General features: G+C 40.1%; 2 protein-coding genes across 3 annotated transcripts; both read right to left on the bottom strand.

Moving 5' to 3' along the window:
- Window positions 1-1,327: 1,327 nt before the first annotated feature.
- hoxc11a (homeobox C11a) lies at window positions 1,328-4,922 on the bottom strand. The gene is made up of 2 exons (XM_018665893.2): window positions 3,803-4,922; window positions 1,328-2,349 (listed from the first exon to the last, which is right to left on the bottom strand). Exons 1-2 carry the CDS (start codon window positions 4,539-4,541, stop codon window positions 2,117-2,119), a joined length of 972 nt encoding a protein of 323 aa, XP_018521409.1. The 5' UTR covers window positions 4,542-4,922; the 3' UTR covers window positions 1,328-2,116.
- An 8,222-nt stretch (window positions 4,923-13,144) lies between these two features.
- Window positions 13,145-18,402, bottom strand: hoxc12a (homeobox C12a). 2 transcript variants are annotated; one of them, XR_001959989.2, is made up of 3 exons: window positions 17,659-18,402; window positions 15,413-16,477; window positions 13,145-13,296 (listed from the first exon to the last, which is right to left on the bottom strand). XR_001959989.2 is itself a non-coding variant. In XM_018665895.2 (2 exons), the coding sequence occupies exons 1-2, from the start codon at window positions 18,245-18,247 to the stop codon at window positions 16,239-16,241; spliced, it is 828 nt and encodes a 275-aa protein (XP_018521411.1). In that variant the 5' UTR covers window positions 18,248-18,402; the 3' UTR covers window positions 14,274-16,238. The 2 variants fall into 2 exon arrangements, 1 of the variants encoding a protein (XP_018521411.1); XM_018665895.2 differs by lacking the exon at window positions 13,145-13,296 and having other exon boundaries at window positions 14,274-16,477.
- Window positions 18,403-22,565: the final 4,163 nt, after the last annotated feature.

Genomic DNA, 22,565 nt, shown 5'->3' with positions numbered 1-22,565 from the left:
ACTCACTCTCATTGGCCCATTCCGCCGCTGCACACATTTCCGGGCTAAAGGGGCTCCTTGATTCCACTTTATTGCACCGGGTTAAAGGTGAAGGCCTTGACATTATTGAAGTTCAAAGACTACATTTAATTATAAATTGTAGTTAATGCACACGTGCAATCATCATGCACATATGTTGAGTGCAGGGGAACACATACGAAATACACATGCTCTCACATAAGGTGTACACACACACATACACACACACACTTGGAAAAAAAAAAGAGCATGCCAATTATGATTTCCTTTCCCCTGTTCTATCTCTTGTTATAACGCCTAACACATGGGCCAATTAGTCAACAATTATTTATTCATAACTGATGTGTTGAAATAGGCTGAGGTTTGGGGTCAGCTAGAACAAATAGACTATTATTTTAAAGGCTTTGGCCATAACTGAGTTGCAAAACAATAGAATTTCACGACATCTTTCACAGGCCAAATGTTGGGGAAAAAATATGTATACATATATGAAAATTAAACCTAAATGAGGTTAAAAAAATAAATAAATAAATAAATAAAATCCCGCTTTGTTAAAGATTGGATTTACTGCGGTTTTCCAATTTTCAGATTAGAGGAGTGGTGGGCATGACAGTTGTGTGCAGAGGGGTTGGGGTTTGGTTTGACGTTCCAGACTACACAGACCCGAGTTCATGTCGAAACCCTCTTGGCAAGTCTCCCCCCGCCCCCCTTTCGGACATCCAAGTCTTGCTTGTTTACTATTTACTGCGGAAGTGGACGCCATTCCCCCCGAACAGACGGTGCAATTAAGAGAAAAAAATAGCCATTTAGTGCCTCTGTCTTTATGGCAGTGTCTAGACTACAAGAGTGGCGATTCCATTTAGTGGGCACTAAAAGAGGTTATCATTCCACTCTCTTTCTCTACATTTCTAAGATCTGGGCTCTATCTTCGTTTAACACGTTTGCTAAAACTCAAACATGATGTTTCAGAGTGGTCTAACCTGAAATTAGCCCTAAACATCCGACAAGTGTAGGCCCGCCGACACTAGTCACCGGTTTCACAACCGCCACCACATCTACTACAGCAAATGTGTGCATCATCACGAACTGGCCATTAACACAATTTTTCAAAAAACGTATGCACATGTTACTTATGTAGGCCAACAGCTTTAGATAAGACACACGTTTATGAGAAGTTGCTATCTGCATAAAGGCTCTGAGTCATGACAGAGCGCGAGCAGTAAACACTGCGCCTGCTCAAGAATAAATACACAGGGATCAGTGAAGGTAACTGTGATAATAATGGTACAAAAAGCACAAAGTCGTTGAGTTTTGCCTATATGTTTCTGTTTATTTCATAGGTATTATATTAATGATACACAGGCCGACAATCTGTACCTCCTCCTCTCTGGGATCCAAAAGCACCAATGTTTGAAGCAAATAATTTAACGAGTGTTGGCGTTAAAGCTGTTTAAAGTTGTAGGGGCACTGTACTGAAAAATAGCAGCAGGGCTGGGGGGGGGGGGAATTCAACATACGCCTATTTACAGTCACGAATGCACATTGCATAGGCTACTCTGTACAGGGGGTATACTTTCACAGATTGGACGTCACAGTTCTCACTGGCGGAAAAAAATGCAGCCTGGAGATTTGCTATAACTTGTTCATACTCTGGCCGAGAAATAATTAGATAATGATATGCTATATACAAAGACCAGAGGGAAAGGGAAGAGCTAAAAGTTTGTCTGCGCAATAAGGATTCAAACTGTTTGTTACATTTGATATTATTAACAAATATGTCTATATGAACAATAGAATAAACACAATGGAGAATCGTGATAAATAGAGGGACATATTCAAGAACAGCATATAAATGATTATTCTAACCATGTAGGCCTTTCTGGGGATCAGCTAGAAATTCACCGCCGCCCGTAGGGCAATAAGAAAATGGCGACTTTATCCCATGCAGGCCTGTTACTCCCACTGTCCACTTTAACATTGCACTGTTGGTGATGTGGGCTCCTTTAGAAAACGGTTATGCCCACGATTACAATTCAGTGAGATAAGAGTAGGCCTTGATGTCACTGACCAAAGACTGTGACACTTTTTCTGCTCCTGCTCACAATAGGGGGTTTCCAGAGAAATACTGCAGGCGATCTCTGCTGAGCTTCTTCTCTTTCATTCTTCTATTCTGAAACCAAATTTTAACCTGACGGTCGGTGAGGTTTAACATTCGGGATAGCTGAAGCCTTTTTTCTTTGTTGATGTAAACGTTAAAGAAGAATTCCCGCTCCAGCTCTCGAATCTGAAACTTGGAATATGGACACCTCTTCTTCCTTGTGCGAGGAGTGCCTGAAGACAAAATTTAAAAAATGTTTTAAAAAAAATAATAACAATAAAAATAAAAATCAGTGTCACGGGGAAATAGCAAATACGGTCACGTGAATTAACAGTAATAATAATACATAATATACAAAAATTGATAAAAGAAGGCTTTAGTGCTGAGGTGGCGATTGACTTGCCAGATGCTGAGAATTCAGTTTCAGTGGCATTAGTGATGATAACATTTCAGTCAGCATTCATCAAGTAGAGTAACTGAGGCTATCAGATAAACCAGCCATAAAGAGTGTTAAATATCCGAATCGCTTGGAGTAAATAATATCAACTTACAGCGTCTAAGTACGTGTTTATCTGTTATAAATATACAACAACAAAAGTATTTCACCGCATTATGTGCGCCACATTCCTTTGGAGCTAAACAATTTACACAATCTTTTGGCACTGGGTTGAAATGCATTGCCCATGTTTGCAGTGGCCTATGCAGACCTCTGTGGCCCTATAACTTATTATCAAACAGGTGACTGGGGAAAGATTTTTTTATTGTTTTTTTTTTTTTCTTTTTTTTTTTTTCTCCTGTGTGTGTGTGGAAGAGAGGCAAACAGCAGCATGGGTTAGCTTGTATCTACAGCCTGACTGGGCTAACACAATGTACATCAGGCTACACACAGATAGGAGCCTGTGTGATGCAATAATAGCCATTCCAGCACTTCAAATTAAGCATATATTTTTTTAAAACGTCATGCTGGTCATTCAGGTTAACATTACGTCAGCTCGCTTGCAACTCATTAGTCGACAGGTGAAATGTAAAAGAAAGATTTAGAAAGATGTAGATTTGGATTAAAGCTTTTTTCCCCAGCGGCTACAGAGGAAATAGCATAATTTGCAGAGCTATGCATTCTCCTCATATATGGAGGAAGCAAAACACTCGATTCTTTACCACTGATTCGTTTAGCGTCTGCTTGAAAATAGAGGAAACGGTTCAGATAGATAGATAGATAGATAGATAGATAGATAGATAGATAGATAGATATAGGGAGGAATGCATTTAACCGTAAAGTGTGTAATACTCTGTGCAGCATGTCTTTTGCGGGCAAACCCAGTGCTAAAAGAAAATTCACAAGACGCCAAAAGCAATGTTCTGCCCAATTGGTTTTTACTCTCGACAGCCCAACGAGAAAATCCCTTAAAATGCCCAACGCAAGTTCATGATCAAAGTTAACATTTGTCACAATAGCTCTCTCTTAAAAATTTCACAGACTCTCACCATAGAGGCGTCTGTGTATAACATCCCCCTTTTTTCAAAGCGCTTTCCCATCGTAAAAATTCTTCTCGTTGCAAGAAAGAGCTTTGTAGGGTTATAATAAAATCCTTTGAATGCTTATAAAACTCCACATAAAATCTGACCGACAAAACACCGGGCTAGTCCCCTTAACCTTCCCCCATTTTACAGCTTCGGTATACCTACTCGAGTGGCTGCTCTTGCTGGCGTTGCCGTCCTTGGTTGTTGCGGAGGAAGAAGTGCACGAGCCCGAATTTGTATGTTCCTCTTCATCTTCTGGATCTTTTTCCTGCTCCGGGGCTCCGGGTACAGAGGCTGTGGGCTGCTGCTGCTGCTGTTGTTGCTGTTGTTGCTGCTGCTGGGAGTCGCTTTCCAGCTTTCCCCCCTCGCCCTTTTGTAAACAATTGTCTGACTGATTGTCCGTGCTGCTGCAGTATGCGGTCTCAAAAAAGCGGTCGAAACCTTGCGGAAGGACGTTGTTTTTCCCCACGCCGGAGTAAAAACCTGTGGAGGGGTGATTGGAGCCCGGGTGGGTGTGATGGTGATGGTGGTGGCTGTACACGCTCTCGTTCTTCATAAGCATTTCTGTCATGGTGGATGGTGGAAGACAGTCCCTATGCACCAGATCCTCTCCCGAGTAGCACGATGCATAATTGCTTCTGTGGTGCCATTTACTAGCAGGGTCTAAGCCGTATGAAACTTCCCGTACCGGCTGTACTTGAGAAAGATTTGTGGAATAAGGGTAGCTGATTTGCCGGGACGGGGCCTGTGGAAGAAACGAGGAGACGGCAGAAAACTCGGGGACGTAGTAGGTGCAGCTGGGGAGGTAGATGTTGGACGCGCAGCCCGTCCTGTCCCCAAACTCGGATGTCCGGTCTTTGCGCGTCTGGGAGCAGAAGTTGCCCAGATTCACCGAGTTAAACATCTTTCTCTCTCTCGTACTCCGTACTATAGATAGATGTTTTGGATACGAGCTGCAGCAGAAGGGAAAAATTTGGGAAGGCGAGATGACGCGCAATCCGTCTAAGTCGCCCCGCAGACACGTGATCGAAAGTAGATATTGTCATATATCAATTTGGAAGAGTTGGATGTGTAGGAGTGGTTGGCTTTAGGTAAGATCGAGGAGGTTCAAACGAATTATTTTCAAACACCACGGGTGCACTAAGAAAACCAGTAACAGATTCCTGTTTGTAGGCTTATGACAATTAGAGAGATATGTGCTGTGTGTGTTTATGTTTATAGGCTGCTGGTAGGCTAGCTAAACAGCTCCAGCTCCTTAAACAGCCACAGCACAAACTGCAGAGTGCACCCAGTAACATTCATTTCATAGTGTTATGGAGTGTTAACAGGTAAGATTATTATTATTATTATCATTATTAATAATATTATTATTATTATTATTAATATGAATACTATTGGACTAGTGGTAATGTTAATATTTCAATCACAGAATGAGGAATTATTATCACTGACACTGTTGCATGAAGTACAAAATTAGCATTATGAAAGTAGGAAACGCCCAATTAATATAAATCTGTTAAAAAGCAATCTCATGAGCTCAGTCATCTTTCCCCTATTTAGAAAAGGTTCAACAGTGAATGAGTCGTATTCTTCCCCAAATTTCTAAGACTTCCCGGGACGTTTTTATACTGTGATCTCTGGATATGCAGGAGATCTTTTCATTTGGGTTATATTAGCTCTTTTGATCCTCCTTTTCTTTCTTTATTGGTGATCTGTATAAATCTGCTGCACACATGATTATTAAACAGAGGTGTGGATGAGTCGGGCTCATCTATTTCAACTTTTGCAACATATTAATTCGTCATCCATTGTTTTATTTTTGACCTTTCTCTCTTTCACCAGACGAAAAATCTTGCTACACTGGACGACTATAATTATGTTGTAAAGTGAAGTTGAACCAACGTTTGAGGCAATGTAGAACACGCATGTATGTTGACTGAGCAAGCTGAAGTAATCGGCCCACTCTCATTATTCCCTTTGACTTTGGATCATGACAGTGTCCATGGAGGACAAGTACGCAAATTCAAGACCCAAGTTCCCCTGGAGCTCCCTGCAGGAATACTACCGGTGAAGCCATGCAGATCGTGAATCTCCTCCACTGAGGAGAAAATGTGCCCCAATTACATAAACACAACACTCTGAAAAACGTAATTATTCCCCCCCAAACTGATGGAGTCAGCATTATTCCAGTTTGCAGTAGTTATTGACAACACCGCCCAGAATATTCCTGCAATGTGTGAGCCTGTGTAAAATATGCACACTGATATGCTGGGGTATAATGTCTCCTTGGACTCACTAGTCGATCAAATTAAATGTTTTGGGCTGCAGCTTTTCTCTGTAAACTTCAAAGCATAGCAACAATTAGTCTTCTTGTAAACGGCTACTTATAGGCCACTCAGTCTGGGCCTATTGACCATGCAGTATGAATGCATCGGACGTTTCCCTCTAAAATTAAATAAGTCCCAGCTGATATTCCAAGCTGCTGTGATCATTTTATTTTCCACCAGAATGTCGACATTTATCTGTGAGTGACTATTAAAAAAGAAGACATGTCGCCCGGAGTTTCTTTCTTTCTTTCTTTCTTTTGTAAAAAAAAATAAAATGTCATAAAATGAATGGTTTGGAGAAAAGATGCGCCTGCGTGTTCTTTCCTGCGTCATTGTAAACTTTTAATTGTACTGTTGAGGGCCATCTTCGACTCTTTATAGACTAACTGATACTATCACAAGGTGAAATTAATATGATGGCCCATTGTTTATGATTATAGGCTACTTCCTAAATGTTGCAATAGACTCTTGAATTATTATCCAATATTCCAATAACACTATCGGTCTATTACAATCACTTATGGGACACCTGTGTTGTTTAAAAATAATGGAAAACAAAGTTAGTGTTGCTGGTGCTTCCCAACACTAAAGTAGGGGGGGAGAACAAGCAACATCATCAGAACTCAGCATTGGAAATTAGAGTCCATTGCTGGCGTATTTGTGGAAAAAGGTGGCATTGGCATCAGCTTGTTTATTACCGCTACAGACAAAAGGTTGTCTCACATGATGCATCCTGCATCCAAGTACAAAGAAAGCAGACAGCTGTCCAGACACAGCACTTGAATTTGACCACTAAAATCCTCTCTACCTCCACCATAAAACTCCGAATGGCTGTAGTAACGCTAAATCCTTTTGTTCTATAGAAAACCATAAACGTAGAGAATGAGAGGAATTTGGATTTCAGCAACTAGATATTCTGCAACTTAGAAAAACCACCAGTGCGCATAAGTTTCACACCGAACACCATAGCGGATTTAGCTGCCCAAGTACGAAATGTGGCAGTGTCGGCCACTAATAATGAAATAAAAGCCTGAAAAAATCTGCGTATTGTCACTTTGGTAAGGCCAAACATTTCAGTGAAATTAATCATAATAACAGAGATTGATACGCGGCACGAAAAAACTAAGAATGTGTGAGTTTATTTGTGCCTCATGAAACAGAGCTACTGATGTAATCCTTGGTAAATGAACAACCGCTGCTATGGAGATATTTGTGTAAACATATTGGCCCGTGGCCTGTATGGACACATGCTCGACACATGCTGCAGTATTAGTGTTGTGCAGTTGTGTAACAATAATAATAATTCGCACATCAAAATGTCACTGCCTATTTTAACAGTGTGAAATATATAATATACACTGTGATTAAAAGATAAATCGCAGGACTTGAGTTTGAAGTTGAATTTCTTAAACTGAAAAGCCGCCACACATGGCCTATAATAAGGGTTCTGAATTACGACATTTAAAATATATCCGTATGTCAACTTTGCTCTGATCATAATATGATCTGTAGAATAAAAAAGGCTATAAATAAAAACTACAACTTATCTTTCAGCAAGCAATAACAGAACCAAGGCAGACAGTCCACAACAATATTGTCAAATCATTTCCTCATCATAATCATTTCAATGATGCGTATTAGCGCGGTATAAATAAATAATGCGAGGGTATGAATAAGTGATGCACTAATAAAATTCAAAAGTTAGGGTTGCTTATCAAGACAAGTGAAAATGCAAAAGAGGAATTTAAGAGACTGCACAGTACACAAGAGGCACTGAGGCGTTTAAAGGAATGGGAAATAGTACTCCTGGCTGCGTTTAAGTCGCAGTATGTGTCATAATGTGGCAAAATATGACCAGTCAAGGTCCATCACTTGGCAATATCCGCCTTCCGAGGGTTTAAACACTGGATATTCTCGCCTTGGTGCGCTCAGACCATCAGTCAAAGAATAAGGTTTACCATGTGTTTATTTCCCCTGGATGGACGACTCGCAGCAGCTGATATTCAGCTAGCAGTAGGACCCAGCATAGTTTGATTTGGTTGCACCAAATGAGCAGGCAAAGCATATGCAGAGTTTGCACGCAAAGGGGCTCTGCATCTGAGTTATCAGCCCGTGCTTATTCTCTAATTTAAGAACTCATACGATAATAAACAATATTCTAACTACAGGTTCTAATAGTCAAAAATATTCTGGTGGGTGCTCTAAAGCTGAGGTGTTGCAAACATTTCTCATTCTTCGCTTAAATATCACTGTTGGAACACTAACTTTACGACTGTGTCTGAGGAATTTAAGCTATGTATTGCTACCTAGCACCATAATTACAATGGTTAACCTGGGTGTCACCCCCTTGTTAAGAACATTCAGTTCAAAAATGGCGCTGCTAAATATCACAGTATTTTGGCTCATGCGTGGATAAATCCTTTGCCAAATAATACAACACTTAGTACACACACAAACACAGAGACGCACACACAATGGGCTCCGTTCACCAAGACACAACTGCACAGTTAGCTGAAGTCAAGGCTAAATGTGGGAAGCCAGTGTAATCATATTACTGTCCCCTCATGGCCTAGATAAGTTTAATTGGATGTAAGTCGGGCAGTTAAACTTGGCTGTATGAGCTGCGAACAGTTTCAAGCAACACTAAAGAGCCTTGTTTTTTTTTTCTTTCTTTTTTTTTTTTTTTTTTTTACTGAGGTCTCAGTGAATGCACCTAGCGTGAAGCGTTTGTGGTGGCAACAATAGCTTACAAGATAAGGATGTGTGCTGCTGTTACATTTAGAGCAATCTCCAGAGTGTATTTCTCTTTCAACCACTGGGACATAAAGCTTTCACAACAATGTGTTAACTTTTTTATTAGAAGTATTAAATGATTTCACATCACAAGAAATCGCCCAATAGTGACTGCTGGCTCCAGCTCCTATGTGTTATTTAGATGTCCTGGAAAAACCTGGAAGTCCTTTGAGCAGAGGACCAGTAAACACTGAAGTGGATCTATCTTTGAACAAAGCCTAGATAAGCTAATAGGAAGCTTGTGTTAGATATTTTTGCCAGAGGGGCTCTTAGCTTCACAGTTAATAGCATTTTAGAAAAGTCAAAATAAAGAGCATTTTATGTGGAGAAAGTACTACAGGCCTGTCACATGGCGATATATTTAAAAAGATATTTTTAGGCGCAGCCTGTATTAGACCCCTCCTAACAGCACATTTAATCTTCTAAAATATCTAAATCACCTTTTAAAATCAGCAGGGATAATGTGCTCACTGTTTGAAAACAATTCAGTGTAGACTGTCATAAATAAACTGTTTTCTTTATAGGTCTCGGAAATTACACACATATGGCACAAAATTACGCACGACCTGCGAACCATTACGCAGTGGTTTGTTTGGAAATTTGATAACTTGCAGATAATGTACTTAGTTAGCGACATAGACAAAATGATCTGAGGTTGACTACTGCTTATAAGCAAGTTATCTTGCTTATGTGCAGTAATTATACACATTTATTTTGTCAGGCTAAAGGCTAGCCTTTTTCCTTGATACTATTTTTGTCCTTATTTGGTTAAATCTTGTCTGCTGTAACCAAAGCCTCGTCGGAAAAATAAGTGTTAGGCTATATGCGCATCTAAGGGACAATCGGGTGGCAAACTGACTTGTCCCATGGTGGCTAAAATTGCATAAAATTGAATTAGCATTGTAACACGAATCAGTGCGAATTAAGCAATTTTTAAACAACATTTGTGTCAGTTGGGGCGAAGCGCGCACTGCTTGGTTGTTTTCGCACCGGGGGTCAAAATGCATTATTTTAGTTTGCGCTGGCCTTGCACAGGAGTGGCTCAGTATGTGGACCCAAAATAGAAGCTCTGAGCTTTACGCTACAGACTCAGATATCGTTGAAATGCCTGCTCAAACACTTAGTGCTAATGTTTGCTTTGCTGTCTGAGCTGCAGATTTTCCAAGCTTTTCTTCAGAGCCCAGACCTTTGAACGTGCAGAGAAAACTGCACATAAAATATTGAGATTCATTATAGGAAAAACAACGCACGGTCCTAGGCTACGCCGCGTGTGCACTGAACCGATACTCGACAAACTTGAACAGGTGACAGAATATTCCATCTAAAATTGTAAGAGCTTTAAGCAGGCACCGTTGGATGTGCAGCTCTACGCTGCATACTTGACCTTCACTGAGGGCCCAAGCGTCGGTCTGGAAAGGACAGTCCCTTTTCAAAATAATACACATTTAAGAAAAACGTATTATACAGAGACTAGGTAGTCTAAAAGACAGAAATGAACATTAAAAATGCGACTGAAAAACGGAGATTAAATAATGACGCGTAAATAATATCGAGCAAAATATCACTTCAGGCGCTGGCAAATGCCGTGCACATTCTTCACATTGTTATCATGCTGTCACACGATTTCAAAAATACAAAATGAGAGATGGCAATGATGCTATTATGGGCTAAACAAGAACAACAAAATGAAAACGACTGGCTACTGATTTGCCATTCCACCATCAATCATTTTTTAAATTCTACGATATTTTTCTCTCTGTCCATCAGGGACAACTGGCCTAAAAGGAATTCGTGCTCTTTGAAGGCAGCAATGAAACCTTCACACTCCGTATTAAGGGCTGTTGGACGTGCGGTGCTATTGAAAAACAAATTGATAAGATGGTACATTTCAGAAAAAATTGAACTCATAGAGAACTCATTTCAAATCATGTCAAAATCAATAGATAACAGTTGAAACGAAGCGGAGACGATATGGATCTTTCATGTTAAGCATTCTACCTATCCTCTCTTTCTCTATCACATTAACACTCTCCTTCAGACACACACACTCTCCCCCGCACTCTCACCCACACTCACGCACGTCCACACACTCCACACTCCCACCACCCACACACACACACACACACACACACACACACACACACACACACACACTTTAGTAGGAATAACATTGCTCTCTATTTCTCTAGCCAGCTTCGTACCATAAACGGCAGAAGGGGTGGCGGGGGACGTAGACCACATGCCACACAAGTTCTCTGCGAAGGGCACTGTGAAGCTCACTGACCTTTGGGACGCGGAGACAGGCCGCCATAAACAGATTTAGCCAGTCTCAAAGTCAAAAGTGCTCAAGAGCAGTGAAAGACCTATTGTAAAAGACCTGCAAAGCCAACTGAGATTTCATCCTGTTTTACAATTCAAATATCCCGAGGTTGTCCGCAATGACGACAGATTTCTTTTGAGTTTTTTTTTTTAATTCACTCTTATATTCAGTATAAAGTGAATTATACAGAATTAGGATACAGACAAGGCAAACACTAGCTGTTAGTCAGTGATCATTTTTAGATTTTCAGGGAGGAGAAAGGGTGGCAGGTAAAGACGCAGGGCAACGTTTAGTGGTTTGTTGGACCTGAAAGCTTTAAAAACGTCCCCAGCTCAAGACTGTTTGTCACGAGGAAACGCAAAAATAAAGGACAGAAATACTTGAATAAATAGGCTGAAACAGAAAAGTAGCACGTAACATCAACGGATAACGTCCGGTTTGAAGTTCAAGTTAAAACTGCATGTCCAGATATCCGTTTGGCACCGACCAAAGACCAGACTGTCATAATACTCAGTCCAAATAATCCCACCCTTATACACAGGAATCGCTTAACTAGCCTGCAAACACAAATCACAGTTTGCATCATTTCCTCTTAATAGCAAACAGGATTGACTGTGGATTCGTTGTTGTGAGTTGTTTTGATGCTTGCGCCAGTTTTCAGTTGTTAAAATACATCTGTATTAATAAATCATGCAAATTGTCGCTGCTGAAATTTCACTTTATACTTTCCTCAGTTAACTGAACACAAATCTATTGCTTTTTTTATTTCTCTTACAAATCAGATGACCTGGGTAATATCCGTTTTCTCTCCTCTTTTCCCACATCGCACGAATGGTTTGCGCATTTTTATAAGCTTAAAAGCGTATAAAACCACAAATATAAATAATTGAACCAAATTAAGTTATTATAATTCCTGCTGCTTATATTCCAACAGTACATATGTGCGAAATGTTTCCTCAGGCCTTTTTAAATTTTTTAGAAAATATTTGAAGCATAGTTGACCTTGAAGATTTTTTTTGGGAAATAACGGTTGAGAAACTGCAGAACAGTCAAGACCGTCATGGTGCATTTTACATCTATTATTCCCCTCTAACCCATTTAACAAGGCAACACACAAACACAAGACACTAGTTTATCTCCTTTCATGGTCAACAGCGCGTTTGATAGGCTAAAAAGATTGGGGTTGTTATGAATGGTGTCCTCTGGATGATCAAATTCAATACACACAATTTAAGATCTCCCCTGTATTATTTCATAGTCTTGGTTATTAGCAAATGGCAGCAAATACTAGCTATACTTACTGGGTATGCTTTGCACCAGCCTGGCGTCACCTCAGGACTAATGCACTGTGTGTATTCCTTTGATTAAAACATACACCGGCATATGCTGAATGCTGTTGTTGTCAGTGCGTAAAAGGGCGCATAGCCTATGAAAACATTACGCCTGCATTTCTCTTATTATGCGGAGTCAATTCAGATTCTGTTGCTAGTATGTCGTCTGATATTCATGTGAAAATTCTGGAGGGTCATTCAGTTGAAATGACTCCCCAAAACCACCTTCTAATCAGATGCGTAAATGTACATGGAGAGCATTTTCCCGAAAACATAAAACCAGAGGATGCCATTCATTTATATCCAGTTTCACTCTGAGTAGGCGTATATTGTATACTCACAAACAATTTGAGCTGACCCTGTGATTTGTTTAGTGTATTTACAGAGGTAATATTTGGAACCAGCTTTCTATAGTTGTGTTATTTTTGAAATCTGTTAACTGACGCACTGTGGCCGATCGAACAGCAGCGCGTCCAGACGACCCTTTGCCTCATGTAGGACTTTACAGCTCTTATATTCATTCTACACATGTACTGTATATACAACACACAAAGAATTATACGTTATGTTGATGAATATTCACAACAATGGTGGTTTAGGAAATAGTCAGGTGAGAAATATCAGAGGCTGGAGAAACAACCTTATTAAGACAGGAGAGTACACAGCAACAAAGCTTTTATAAACACAAAGCTATAGGCCTATGTCTTGTAATAATTACACTGTATACCTCAACTGATAAATGTTCAAGTCGATATTTAATAAAATACAAGGAGGATTGTGTTAAGTTTTGAGCAGATGTCATCTTACATGTGTTGTGATCCTGGAAAGACTCTAACTCAGGAAGGCCGTTCACTTGGGTCGGTTGCAGGGGCGGCCGTGCACAGTTCACTGAAAAGGCAACATCTGAGCTCAACATTGAGACAGCACAACAGTTTCCAGTGAACATACTTCACCCTAACTGAGACTATGGAAGCTGTTGAGGACAAATGCATTAATGCTTGGTTAGTGAGCTGATAGGAAAACACTGCACAGACCTGCATTGCTTTACACTTCTCTGCCAGTAGGGAGAGCCTCGTGGAGTGTCAGATATGTTTACTGTGCAAACGTCTATGTGGTTTGTGAGGATGCATTCTATTTGTGAGAGGTTTTTTAAAAAATCTGACATGAGAGTAACCATGTTTTTTTATGTCTAATTATCACACACATTTAAATCCCTAGTGCAAACCAGAAAACAACATGCACAGCCAGTCCAAGAGGCTTGGCTATATGGAGCACTGGGGTGTAACCCTATTACTGCTTTACAGAGCTATTGCGTGTTTAGCTGCGCCGTTATAGGCTTGTAGCATACCAGTGACATTGATTAGGTCGAACTTCAAGGGAAACCACCAGACTTCAGGAAAAATTGGAAAAAAAGTCTTTTGTGTAAAACTAATGTAGTTGTTGCGGAGCTGTTCCAGTGTTACAGACTTTTCTTTTTTCTTTTTTTAAAAAAAAAGGAATGATATCCATTTCAAGATGGGGTTTAGAATATGCATATGGCCGCCATTTTGCATAGAAAGCTATAGCTACCTATACCAATGTATCTATAGCGGCCATAATAAAACAAGGCCAACCTGTGTGGCCTCCTATTGCCTTATAGTTCACAGCATGTACAATTATGTGCCAACAAAACACCCCCTCAAATGCTTCCAAATGCCCCATTAATGTTCAGATCTTTATTTCACTGCGGTGGACACATGTATTTTTAAACTGTGTTACAGGTCACGTCTAATAAAATAATCCCACCAGCCAGCACTCAGAAGACCTGATCTTAAAGCAGAACAGTCAGAGAAGCAACCTAATGACAGACTGAGGTAACACCAATAAACATTTCAATATTCTGTTTATTGAGGACCTTACGGATATACATTCATATCATTATTACTTTTACAAGACAACGTAGCAATCCTTACAAGCGCAAAGAAGGGAATGCAATGAGGGACAAAATAAAAGAACGATAACAAACAACTACTACACTGAAACAGGGTTTCTTTAAATGTCATGTATGGTAAAATTTCTTGCATACCATTTCTTATATCCATTCTTGGCAGTATAATATAATAGGCCTACATTCCCAACCCTTACAACCACAAATAGGCTATATGGAATGCCATTTTGTACAAGACGACCAATAACATAAAGCACTATTACATAGCGATAAGGGATCCTAAAATAGGATACAAATAGTAACATGTGTAATGTCATTTTACAAAGTTATACACGAGTACAAGGTAAGGAAAAGGACGACACTGAGTACATTGCAAGGAGCAAGTACATTAAGTAGGCCTACTCGGCCTACCGCCCTTCCACCATAATAATAATAATAATAATAATAATAATAATAATAATAATAATACATTCTTTGTAGACGTTTGTGTCAAAAATGTTTTAGGTTGTGTTCACTTTTGATTTGTTCAGGAAAAAAGTATAAAAAAGTCACCTACAGAAAAAGTGGCCCGCAGAACATGACTTATAGCTATTTCACATCAATAACATGCTGCAAATACATTTCACTGCTATAGCTTACTCATTATACATGACAGATAATGCATTGCATTCGCCCCAAATTAAGGGAGCACACACGTATAGGCCTATTGTTAAATTCTCTAACTTTCTACATATTTGTTTTCATTGTGAGCACCAAGTTTCAGAAATGCTCTCTTAGGCCTAAAAACTTATTTGCACCCCACTCCCAGCTGCAACTTTAGGCGGTTTCCTTGTTTAACCAAGTGGGCCTAAAAATGTACTCACAGTCTTGAATATTTCCATTACAGATCCTAGTGAGTTTATTGTAGAATATACTATTTTTTTTCACTGGCATAATCTGGACGTGGACTTTTTATAGCAGCTCAGAACCGTATTCAAACGGTGATCTCATTCAAATAAAGAAATGCAAATCATGCAGAATTCTGTGGTTGTTGTTAAGACAAGTTGAAAGGTAATAAAAGTAAGAAAAATACGCTACCTTTAGAAACTTGTTAGCACATGAACAAAGTCATGGCAATTAATTTTTCCAATGCGCAGTCATAAAAACACAGATATGGATTACGCTGCGGTTTTAGTCCTCCCTCTCCCCTCATGCAGACGCCCAGACTTCCTGTCCGTGACCGTGAACGTGCCCACAACGCGTGGTGAAAACTATGGAAAAGGAGATAAGGACGACCAAACAAATTGTGGCTTTGGAAGTAATAAGCAAACCGAGAGGGAGATTCTTCTTCATCACTTCATAAACTCAAAGAAATTATTGCGCGGATGCGGCTCCAGCCTACCAGTCAGGCTTCTCTGTCTTTTCTGACTTCACTGTTATTTTTAGGCCTATTTTGAGATTTTACCAAACGGGGGCCCCCGCTCCCTCCTTATTTTCTCTGACTAAAATGGAACTAAACGGATGTTGTCATTATGTGTCATCCAAAAACTGAATGACTGGCTTCGAAACACATTTCGCATGGCTTGCAATAAGGGCGTAGACAAATCTCTTGACAGATCAGGGAAAACCAAGAGACGGATCATACACAGAAAACACATTCTCACAGCTTTTCTTTTTGTTTGTTTTGTGCGATTATACCAAACATGAAGGCAGTCTCACTGAGAATAGCTTTGAATGTCAGATAATGGCTTGTTTTGGGCTTGTGTAGCCCGCACCTTTGAGAAAAAAAAATAATCAGAAAATGTTGTAATAATTGCCTGCAATGTAAAAGATGGATAGATGAGTGCATGCATTGAAAGAAGACCTAAGGGAGCGTAGAAGGCTTGGCTTTTTACTGCCTATCGATTCACCTTCTGCCGCATCTCTAAAAGTAGGCCAAGGCTTGCTCCCTCAGCATGAGTCTCTTCTTCTTCATTCTGCGGTTCTGGAACCAGATCTTGACTTGTTGGTCGCTGAGGTTCAGGCGGTCGGAGAGCTCCCTCCGCCGCTGCCTGGTGATGAACTCGTTCAGCATGAATTCACCTTCTAGCTCAGCCAGCTGAAGTTTGGAATATGGTTTGCGCTTCTTTCTGGTCCGAGTGTGCATCGGGTACCACGGGGCACCTGGAGGAAGGGGAGGAGGAGGAGGAGGGGAGGTCATACTACGGATTAGTCACCACAGTTGCAAAATCACGGTCACCTCCAAGGTTATGTGGAGCCTCCAGGGGCGTCACTTGTTCAAGAAAAGCTTGGGCACTTGGCTAAGTGACTTCAATTTTCATTTAAGCATTATACTGGAGAGCAATCAGAAAACTATTTCCAGGTAAAATTGCATTATACCGTAATAAAGCAGTTTTTTTTCTAAATATGTCTGCAGCCGTGGAAATATAGACAGCATTTCAGCAGACTAGAGAAGATTTCTATGTTTTGCAAAAGCTCCCAGATGCAAGGATTCTGTTTCATATTAGAATTCACAGAACTGACATCTCTGGAAGCTGTCACTTCCTCCACAAACAGACAAACTGGATTTGTTTTGGTCTCTCACTGGGCTGCCTGGACGTATCCGATCTCAGATCCAATTTCCGGACCCTCATGACCAGTTCAATTTTGCACAAATGTTTGATCAGAAGTGTTTGACTTTTCTATCATTACTATCATTTTGCAGCCTCCTCTATTGAGACCACCAGTATACAGCGGTTTGTGTCACAGGAAGTTTTATTGTTGCAGTTAAAGTAGCATTAACGTGATAATTAAGCCGTGCTTGCAAATACCCCTACTTATTTGCGAGTTTCAGAGCATATTAAATGACTCTTGAGTACACAGCGACAGATATTAATTCTGTTTACGAGTCATTAAAAAGAAAACTCTCTCTATTTGATGCAGTCAACCAAAGCGGCTCACCCCCTTTAAATCACAGCACTAATTTGTGTACACAAAGTGCCACAATAGACCAAAATCAACCATCTAGGTAACTAAATCACAGAGTCTCATCTAAGCTATGGAAAATGCGATGACAGGGCTGACTGTTTATTCAAAAGCTGGTGGGCAATATGGGATTGGTGAGGTTATCTATAACTGTTCACAACCACATGGCGCGTGGAGTATTTTAGGGCAACCCCTAGCGGCGTTTGCACACCACGCAAGTATCCTGCAGGCTAATCCAGGCTGCAAGTTGTGCATCAACACAACGAGCTCTAATGACGGTTTAATACCGTAAGCGTGTGTTACGTGCAGCCTTCTTATAAATAATGTAGACGTGCGTTAAAAATAATAGCGATCAAAAATAAATAAATAAGAGCACCCACCTCCGCTTGCGGCTATGTTGCTTGAATGGCTTCCCGGTGACACCAGGGTCTGTGTGTCGCTGGATGAAGGCTTGCTGCCCTCGTTGAGCAGAGAGGAGCTGGAGTCGGACTCCATTGACTGACAGGATGGCGGGTCTTGCGTTAGCTGCTCGGTCCCATAATCATATTTGGAAAAGGCGGCAGTGCTGCCAATTCCACTGTGCATCCCGTGGTCAGATGTTAGGGATGATGTGTCTCTCGCCCTATCCTCTCGTTTGAGGCTGCTGCCACCTGAACAGGTCTCCCTGTTTCCGTTGCCGTTGTTATAATAACATTTCCCCTCTTCTGGTCTGGTAATTTCACACGACCGATTGAAAGAAGGGTTAATAGACACGGGGCTGCTAAAGTAGGATTGAGAGTATCCATTGCACGGCTCCGAAGGATTCCACGGGAGGGAGCAAACATTGTCCCTTCTCGGGTAGGAGAGAGACGGTAGCCCCGCCAGTTGTCCCCCTGAGGCTCTAAAATTCGGAAAGTAAAATGTGTCTCCAGTGTGGATGTTTACCAAAGGTCCCACAAACCCTGGATTAAGGAGATTATGCTCGCCCATTTCCGCGGGCCCGACCAACAGCTTCTAGTTTATTGCAATCTGACATTTAACATAGTTAAACCTGGAGGGGCGCCTGATTGGTCATCCTCTAACCACGTGTCCAGGCTAACTTCTGTTACACATGGTACCACCCACTTGGTCCATCTCAGACAAAACAAAACATTAACTTCTGTATTACAGAGGTTTATATGCTTTTTAAAAATACTATAAACCTTTTATTAAAAATGTAGAATCTTGTTTTTCTTCACTTGAGTCATGCTGAGTCCAAAAGGAGCCCAGGCTGCTTCTCCTTTTACACTCGTGGAACTGTCCATGGCCTCGTTTAATATCTTTATAAGCTGGCAAAAGTTTTTTAAATGCTATTTCTTATGAAAACTATTTTTCTTGAAGGAGAAGGTGCATATGACATCTTGTTTTCTAGCAAATTATGGTTGAATTCCATGTCATATAAAGCTGTGATGTCCCAATTTTACAAGCTTGTTTTAAGAAAAGACTGATGCTCATTGCCGCACTCTACTCATATTTACAGTAACGGGGTCAGCAGGTTGAAGCCACTGGCTCTGTAAAAGAGGACGATATTCTACAAGGTTACTTTAAGAGGGTATATTTCACATAATATTCTCTAGTACACCTCACATGAACAACTTTAACAGATACCTCCAATAAACGTTCGCAGCCAAACTCTGGTGGGATTGTTATACCTCTCACAATTCTTTTATATGAATTTTACAAGATATCAGAGGGCACTTAACTGATTCAATCAGCCGAGAGTCTCTCTGCTTTATATCTCGCTAATTAGTTGATTTGTAGATGTAGCTCTGAAGACACTGAACAAATATGCCACACTGTAGTCATCCTCAAAATATCCCTTTCTTACAAACAAAAAACTTTTCAGAGATCCCACCACAGTGCACTTTTTCCCTGCACAAAACTTCCCCGTGATATGCACAGGATTCAGGCATTCTGCCAACAGCTGGCGCAAGAATTTCTAATGTGGTCTCTGGTCATCAAAGTGGCCAACCATCATCCTCAAACATATTCTTATGACTGACCTATGCCTTGTGCATTCCTCTCCCGGGTCCACAGGACTACTCATTAATTGAACAGCTTTCTATATTATATCAGTCCAGCAGCCATTTTGAAATCCCAATTTCCCTTTATAATTTCATAATTTACCTCCAACCCACTCTCGACTATATATAAGGAAGACAAAATCTATTTATGGATCTCAAAAGTTGTCATAACTCAGCAGTGGGGAGCTGCTTATGTCCTCAATTATGGCACTTAGAAAAGTCTGGTTACATCAAGGACAAAAAATTTGGCTCAATGTTACGGAATTAGAGTGAGACCAAAAAAATCCTAAATATAACCAAGCACACACGGAAGTCGCCGTCAATCTACTCAAGTTCAGACGCAGAGTCACGGCGGGTTGAACTTGATATTGAACTCAAATACTCAATTTAAATAGACGAAAGAAGTAGAAATTAGTATCAATAAAATAGAATAAACACATAACAGCCTTTTAGACTAGCAGCTTAAAGTGAGGGCTAACAGCCCAGGTCATAAAAATAATGTGGATATATTCCAAGCTGCCCCGTTAGCCATTTCTCTGATTTAAAAAGCAACCTATCATCTTCCACATGGCACCCTGAAAATAAATTAATTGATAAAAGTCCAAATGAAAAATTAAATAAAATAAAAAGACTGGTTTGATGAATTGATAACTAGCATTATGAAGCTAAGGACTGACAGAAATGTTCAGTGTTACAGCATCTTGCACATGCGTGCTGAAAGGCGTTAGTTGCGTGCTACAAATTTGCCAATGAAGTGTTATGTGAGAACATTAGCATTCATTTAAACATTGGTTTGGGAACGATTTGCAAGCCAGCCGATATTTGATAGCTGTGTCCGTCAACTTGTGACCATGTATCCTATCTAACCCAAAGGCACCAGGCCTTGTCCTAGCCTTAAATAGAAAGAAAAAATATCAAATGTTTGAACTGGAGAAGCTCTAAAGGATCCGTAGCGGTTTCATTCTGTCCCTTGGACTCATCGCTTCTCCTATCACTGCACATTCTTGCATCTAGTTAGTCAGTCTTGCAATGCAGCACAACATCAATCCAGTATAATATCTTATGCCTCAGTGTTATTAGGAGCACTGGGGGTGTCTTGGTGTCACTTCACGGCTTCTCGTGTTATTACAACAGTTACCAACTAGCGAGTGAGAAACGTGCAGGGCTTAAAGTCGCCACTTTACCTCCGAGAAAGAGGCCATGTGTTGCGCCTCCTTGCCTCGTCTCTCCACGCCTCCGAATCCACTGCTCCCACAGATCCGCATTTCACATTCAAACAACTGCTCGTCTGTTCAGTGCATCTTTAGCTCGGCGATGATGTCATATCTGACCGTGAGCTATAGGCCTTGTGCTCTCATTTGGCAAAAAAGAAAATCTGCTATTAAAAAAAGAACTTGGTAAACCGAGCATATAGCACTGTCAAGGTCACTGTCTAGTACACTGTCTGCTCGATATTGAAATTACCCTCCTGGAATCCACTGGTCCTGTCCAGACAGGGCAATAGCCTAAACAAAGGGCTTTTCTTCTCTTTTTCTCTCTTTGATTCTCTGCAGGCAGGTTGCCACAGTTATAGCCTTGTGCAACCCTTTTAAAGCTTCCTTCAAGGAAAACAAACCACCAAGGGAAGCCTAAAGAACCCACAAAAGTGCTAACGTTTTAGTTGAAAGGTTTGGCTGATCTTTGTCATTTGTTTACTACAACAAACGATATTTAATGCGGCTTTGCTATATAAATAACATCATCCATTCGAACCAACCATAAGATAAAATATTTATTCTGTGACTAAAAAATGTTAAGTATAGCCCATATCCATCTGGAAATGATAATATAGTATTATCTGAATTTCTCCATAAAAATATAACACACATTTATAGTCAGTCAGTCTAAATAAATCTTATGTAGAAATATTCAAATTAAACATCTCAAACTGGCATTTATAGTAAAGACTTTGCGTCATCCTATGGATACAAACATTTGAACTTGACCGTCACTTTGTACAAAGCTATAATTTAAGTAAGGTGCCACACTTTATTTTTTCCCAGTAAGAAAATATTCAATTTTATTTATTCAATTTATCGAATTAATTTTAAATTCTGGGGAGAACAACTTTCATGTGTGTGTGTGTGTGTGTGTGTGTGTGTGTGTGTGTGTGTGTGTGTGTGAGTGAGTGAGTGAGTGATATGTAATCAAGAAATTCAAATGCTTCTACTTCTCATCCAAAGCTATAGGACAGTATTCATGATTAATAAATTGTGAATTTTCAAACTAAACGTGGCTCATGTCTTCTGGTAGTTTGAATTTAATTCTTTAAAAAAAAAAAAAAAGCTTTAACACAACGCGACTTTTCAAGTAACAGCGATGTTGAATGTGTTGAATGTGTTCTTAAAGCCATATATGCAAAAACGTCAAAGGGAAAAAATGAATAAAATAAATAAATAAAACAACTGAAAGTACAAACCGTGGTTATCTTTGTTGTCGTTTACTGTTCCGACATGTGATTTCCAGATTTTCTGAAAAACCACAACAGTAAATCACAAAACTATGTCTTCACTGCATTTATATAAATTTTAATGTAAACTGCAATCCCATAATAAAATAGCTGAAAACAGTTAGGACTGACATGGCTTCAGCTGCAACTTCTGTATCTGCTGTACTATCCATTACGGGCAGGTCTTCATCTTCCACAGGTAGATAAAACTTTTATACCAAAACAATAAGGACTGTCAACTCAATATTCCATAAATATTATCAAACGCACCAAAAAGAACTAACCCTTAACTAAAGCCATCACAGTGCAACAGAACAAATTAAGTGAACTAAAATATCCCCACATTACAGACAGTTGCTGCACTTCCTGATATTTTCCACTGGTCACCACCAGAGGTTATCAGCCCCCTGTCTCATGTCTGTTGCTGAGAGCGGCCTGCAGCCTTGACGCCTCCACCACACACACACAACCAAAACCAATGCAACTTTTTAAACATTTTACGTTTCAAGATTAAATCATAGGCTGGTGAGGGTGCACAGTGTCTAAAAACTTTTAGTTTTGCTTATTTTTCCATATATTACATATGAAACGATGCTGCCTGGTTTACCGAGTATATTCTGGTTCGTCCTTTGTTCGGCAAAGTAAACGTTAATCCCGGGCGTATTTAATTAATGTAGGTGACAAGTTTAACAAGTGAAAAATTAACTTTGAGGAAAATGTGTATATTGCAACAGTCGGTTAACAGAATATACTTTCA

The sequence above is a fragment of the Lates calcarifer genome, linkage group LG6 (assembly GCF_001640805.2).
Source record: "Lates calcarifer isolate ASB-BC8 linkage group LG6, TLL_Latcal_v3, whole genome shotgun sequence".
Taxonomy (NCBI): Eukaryota; Metazoa; Chordata; class Actinopteri; family Centropomidae; genus Lates; species Lates calcarifer.
This window is presented reverse-complemented; position numbering and strand designations above follow the sequence as displayed.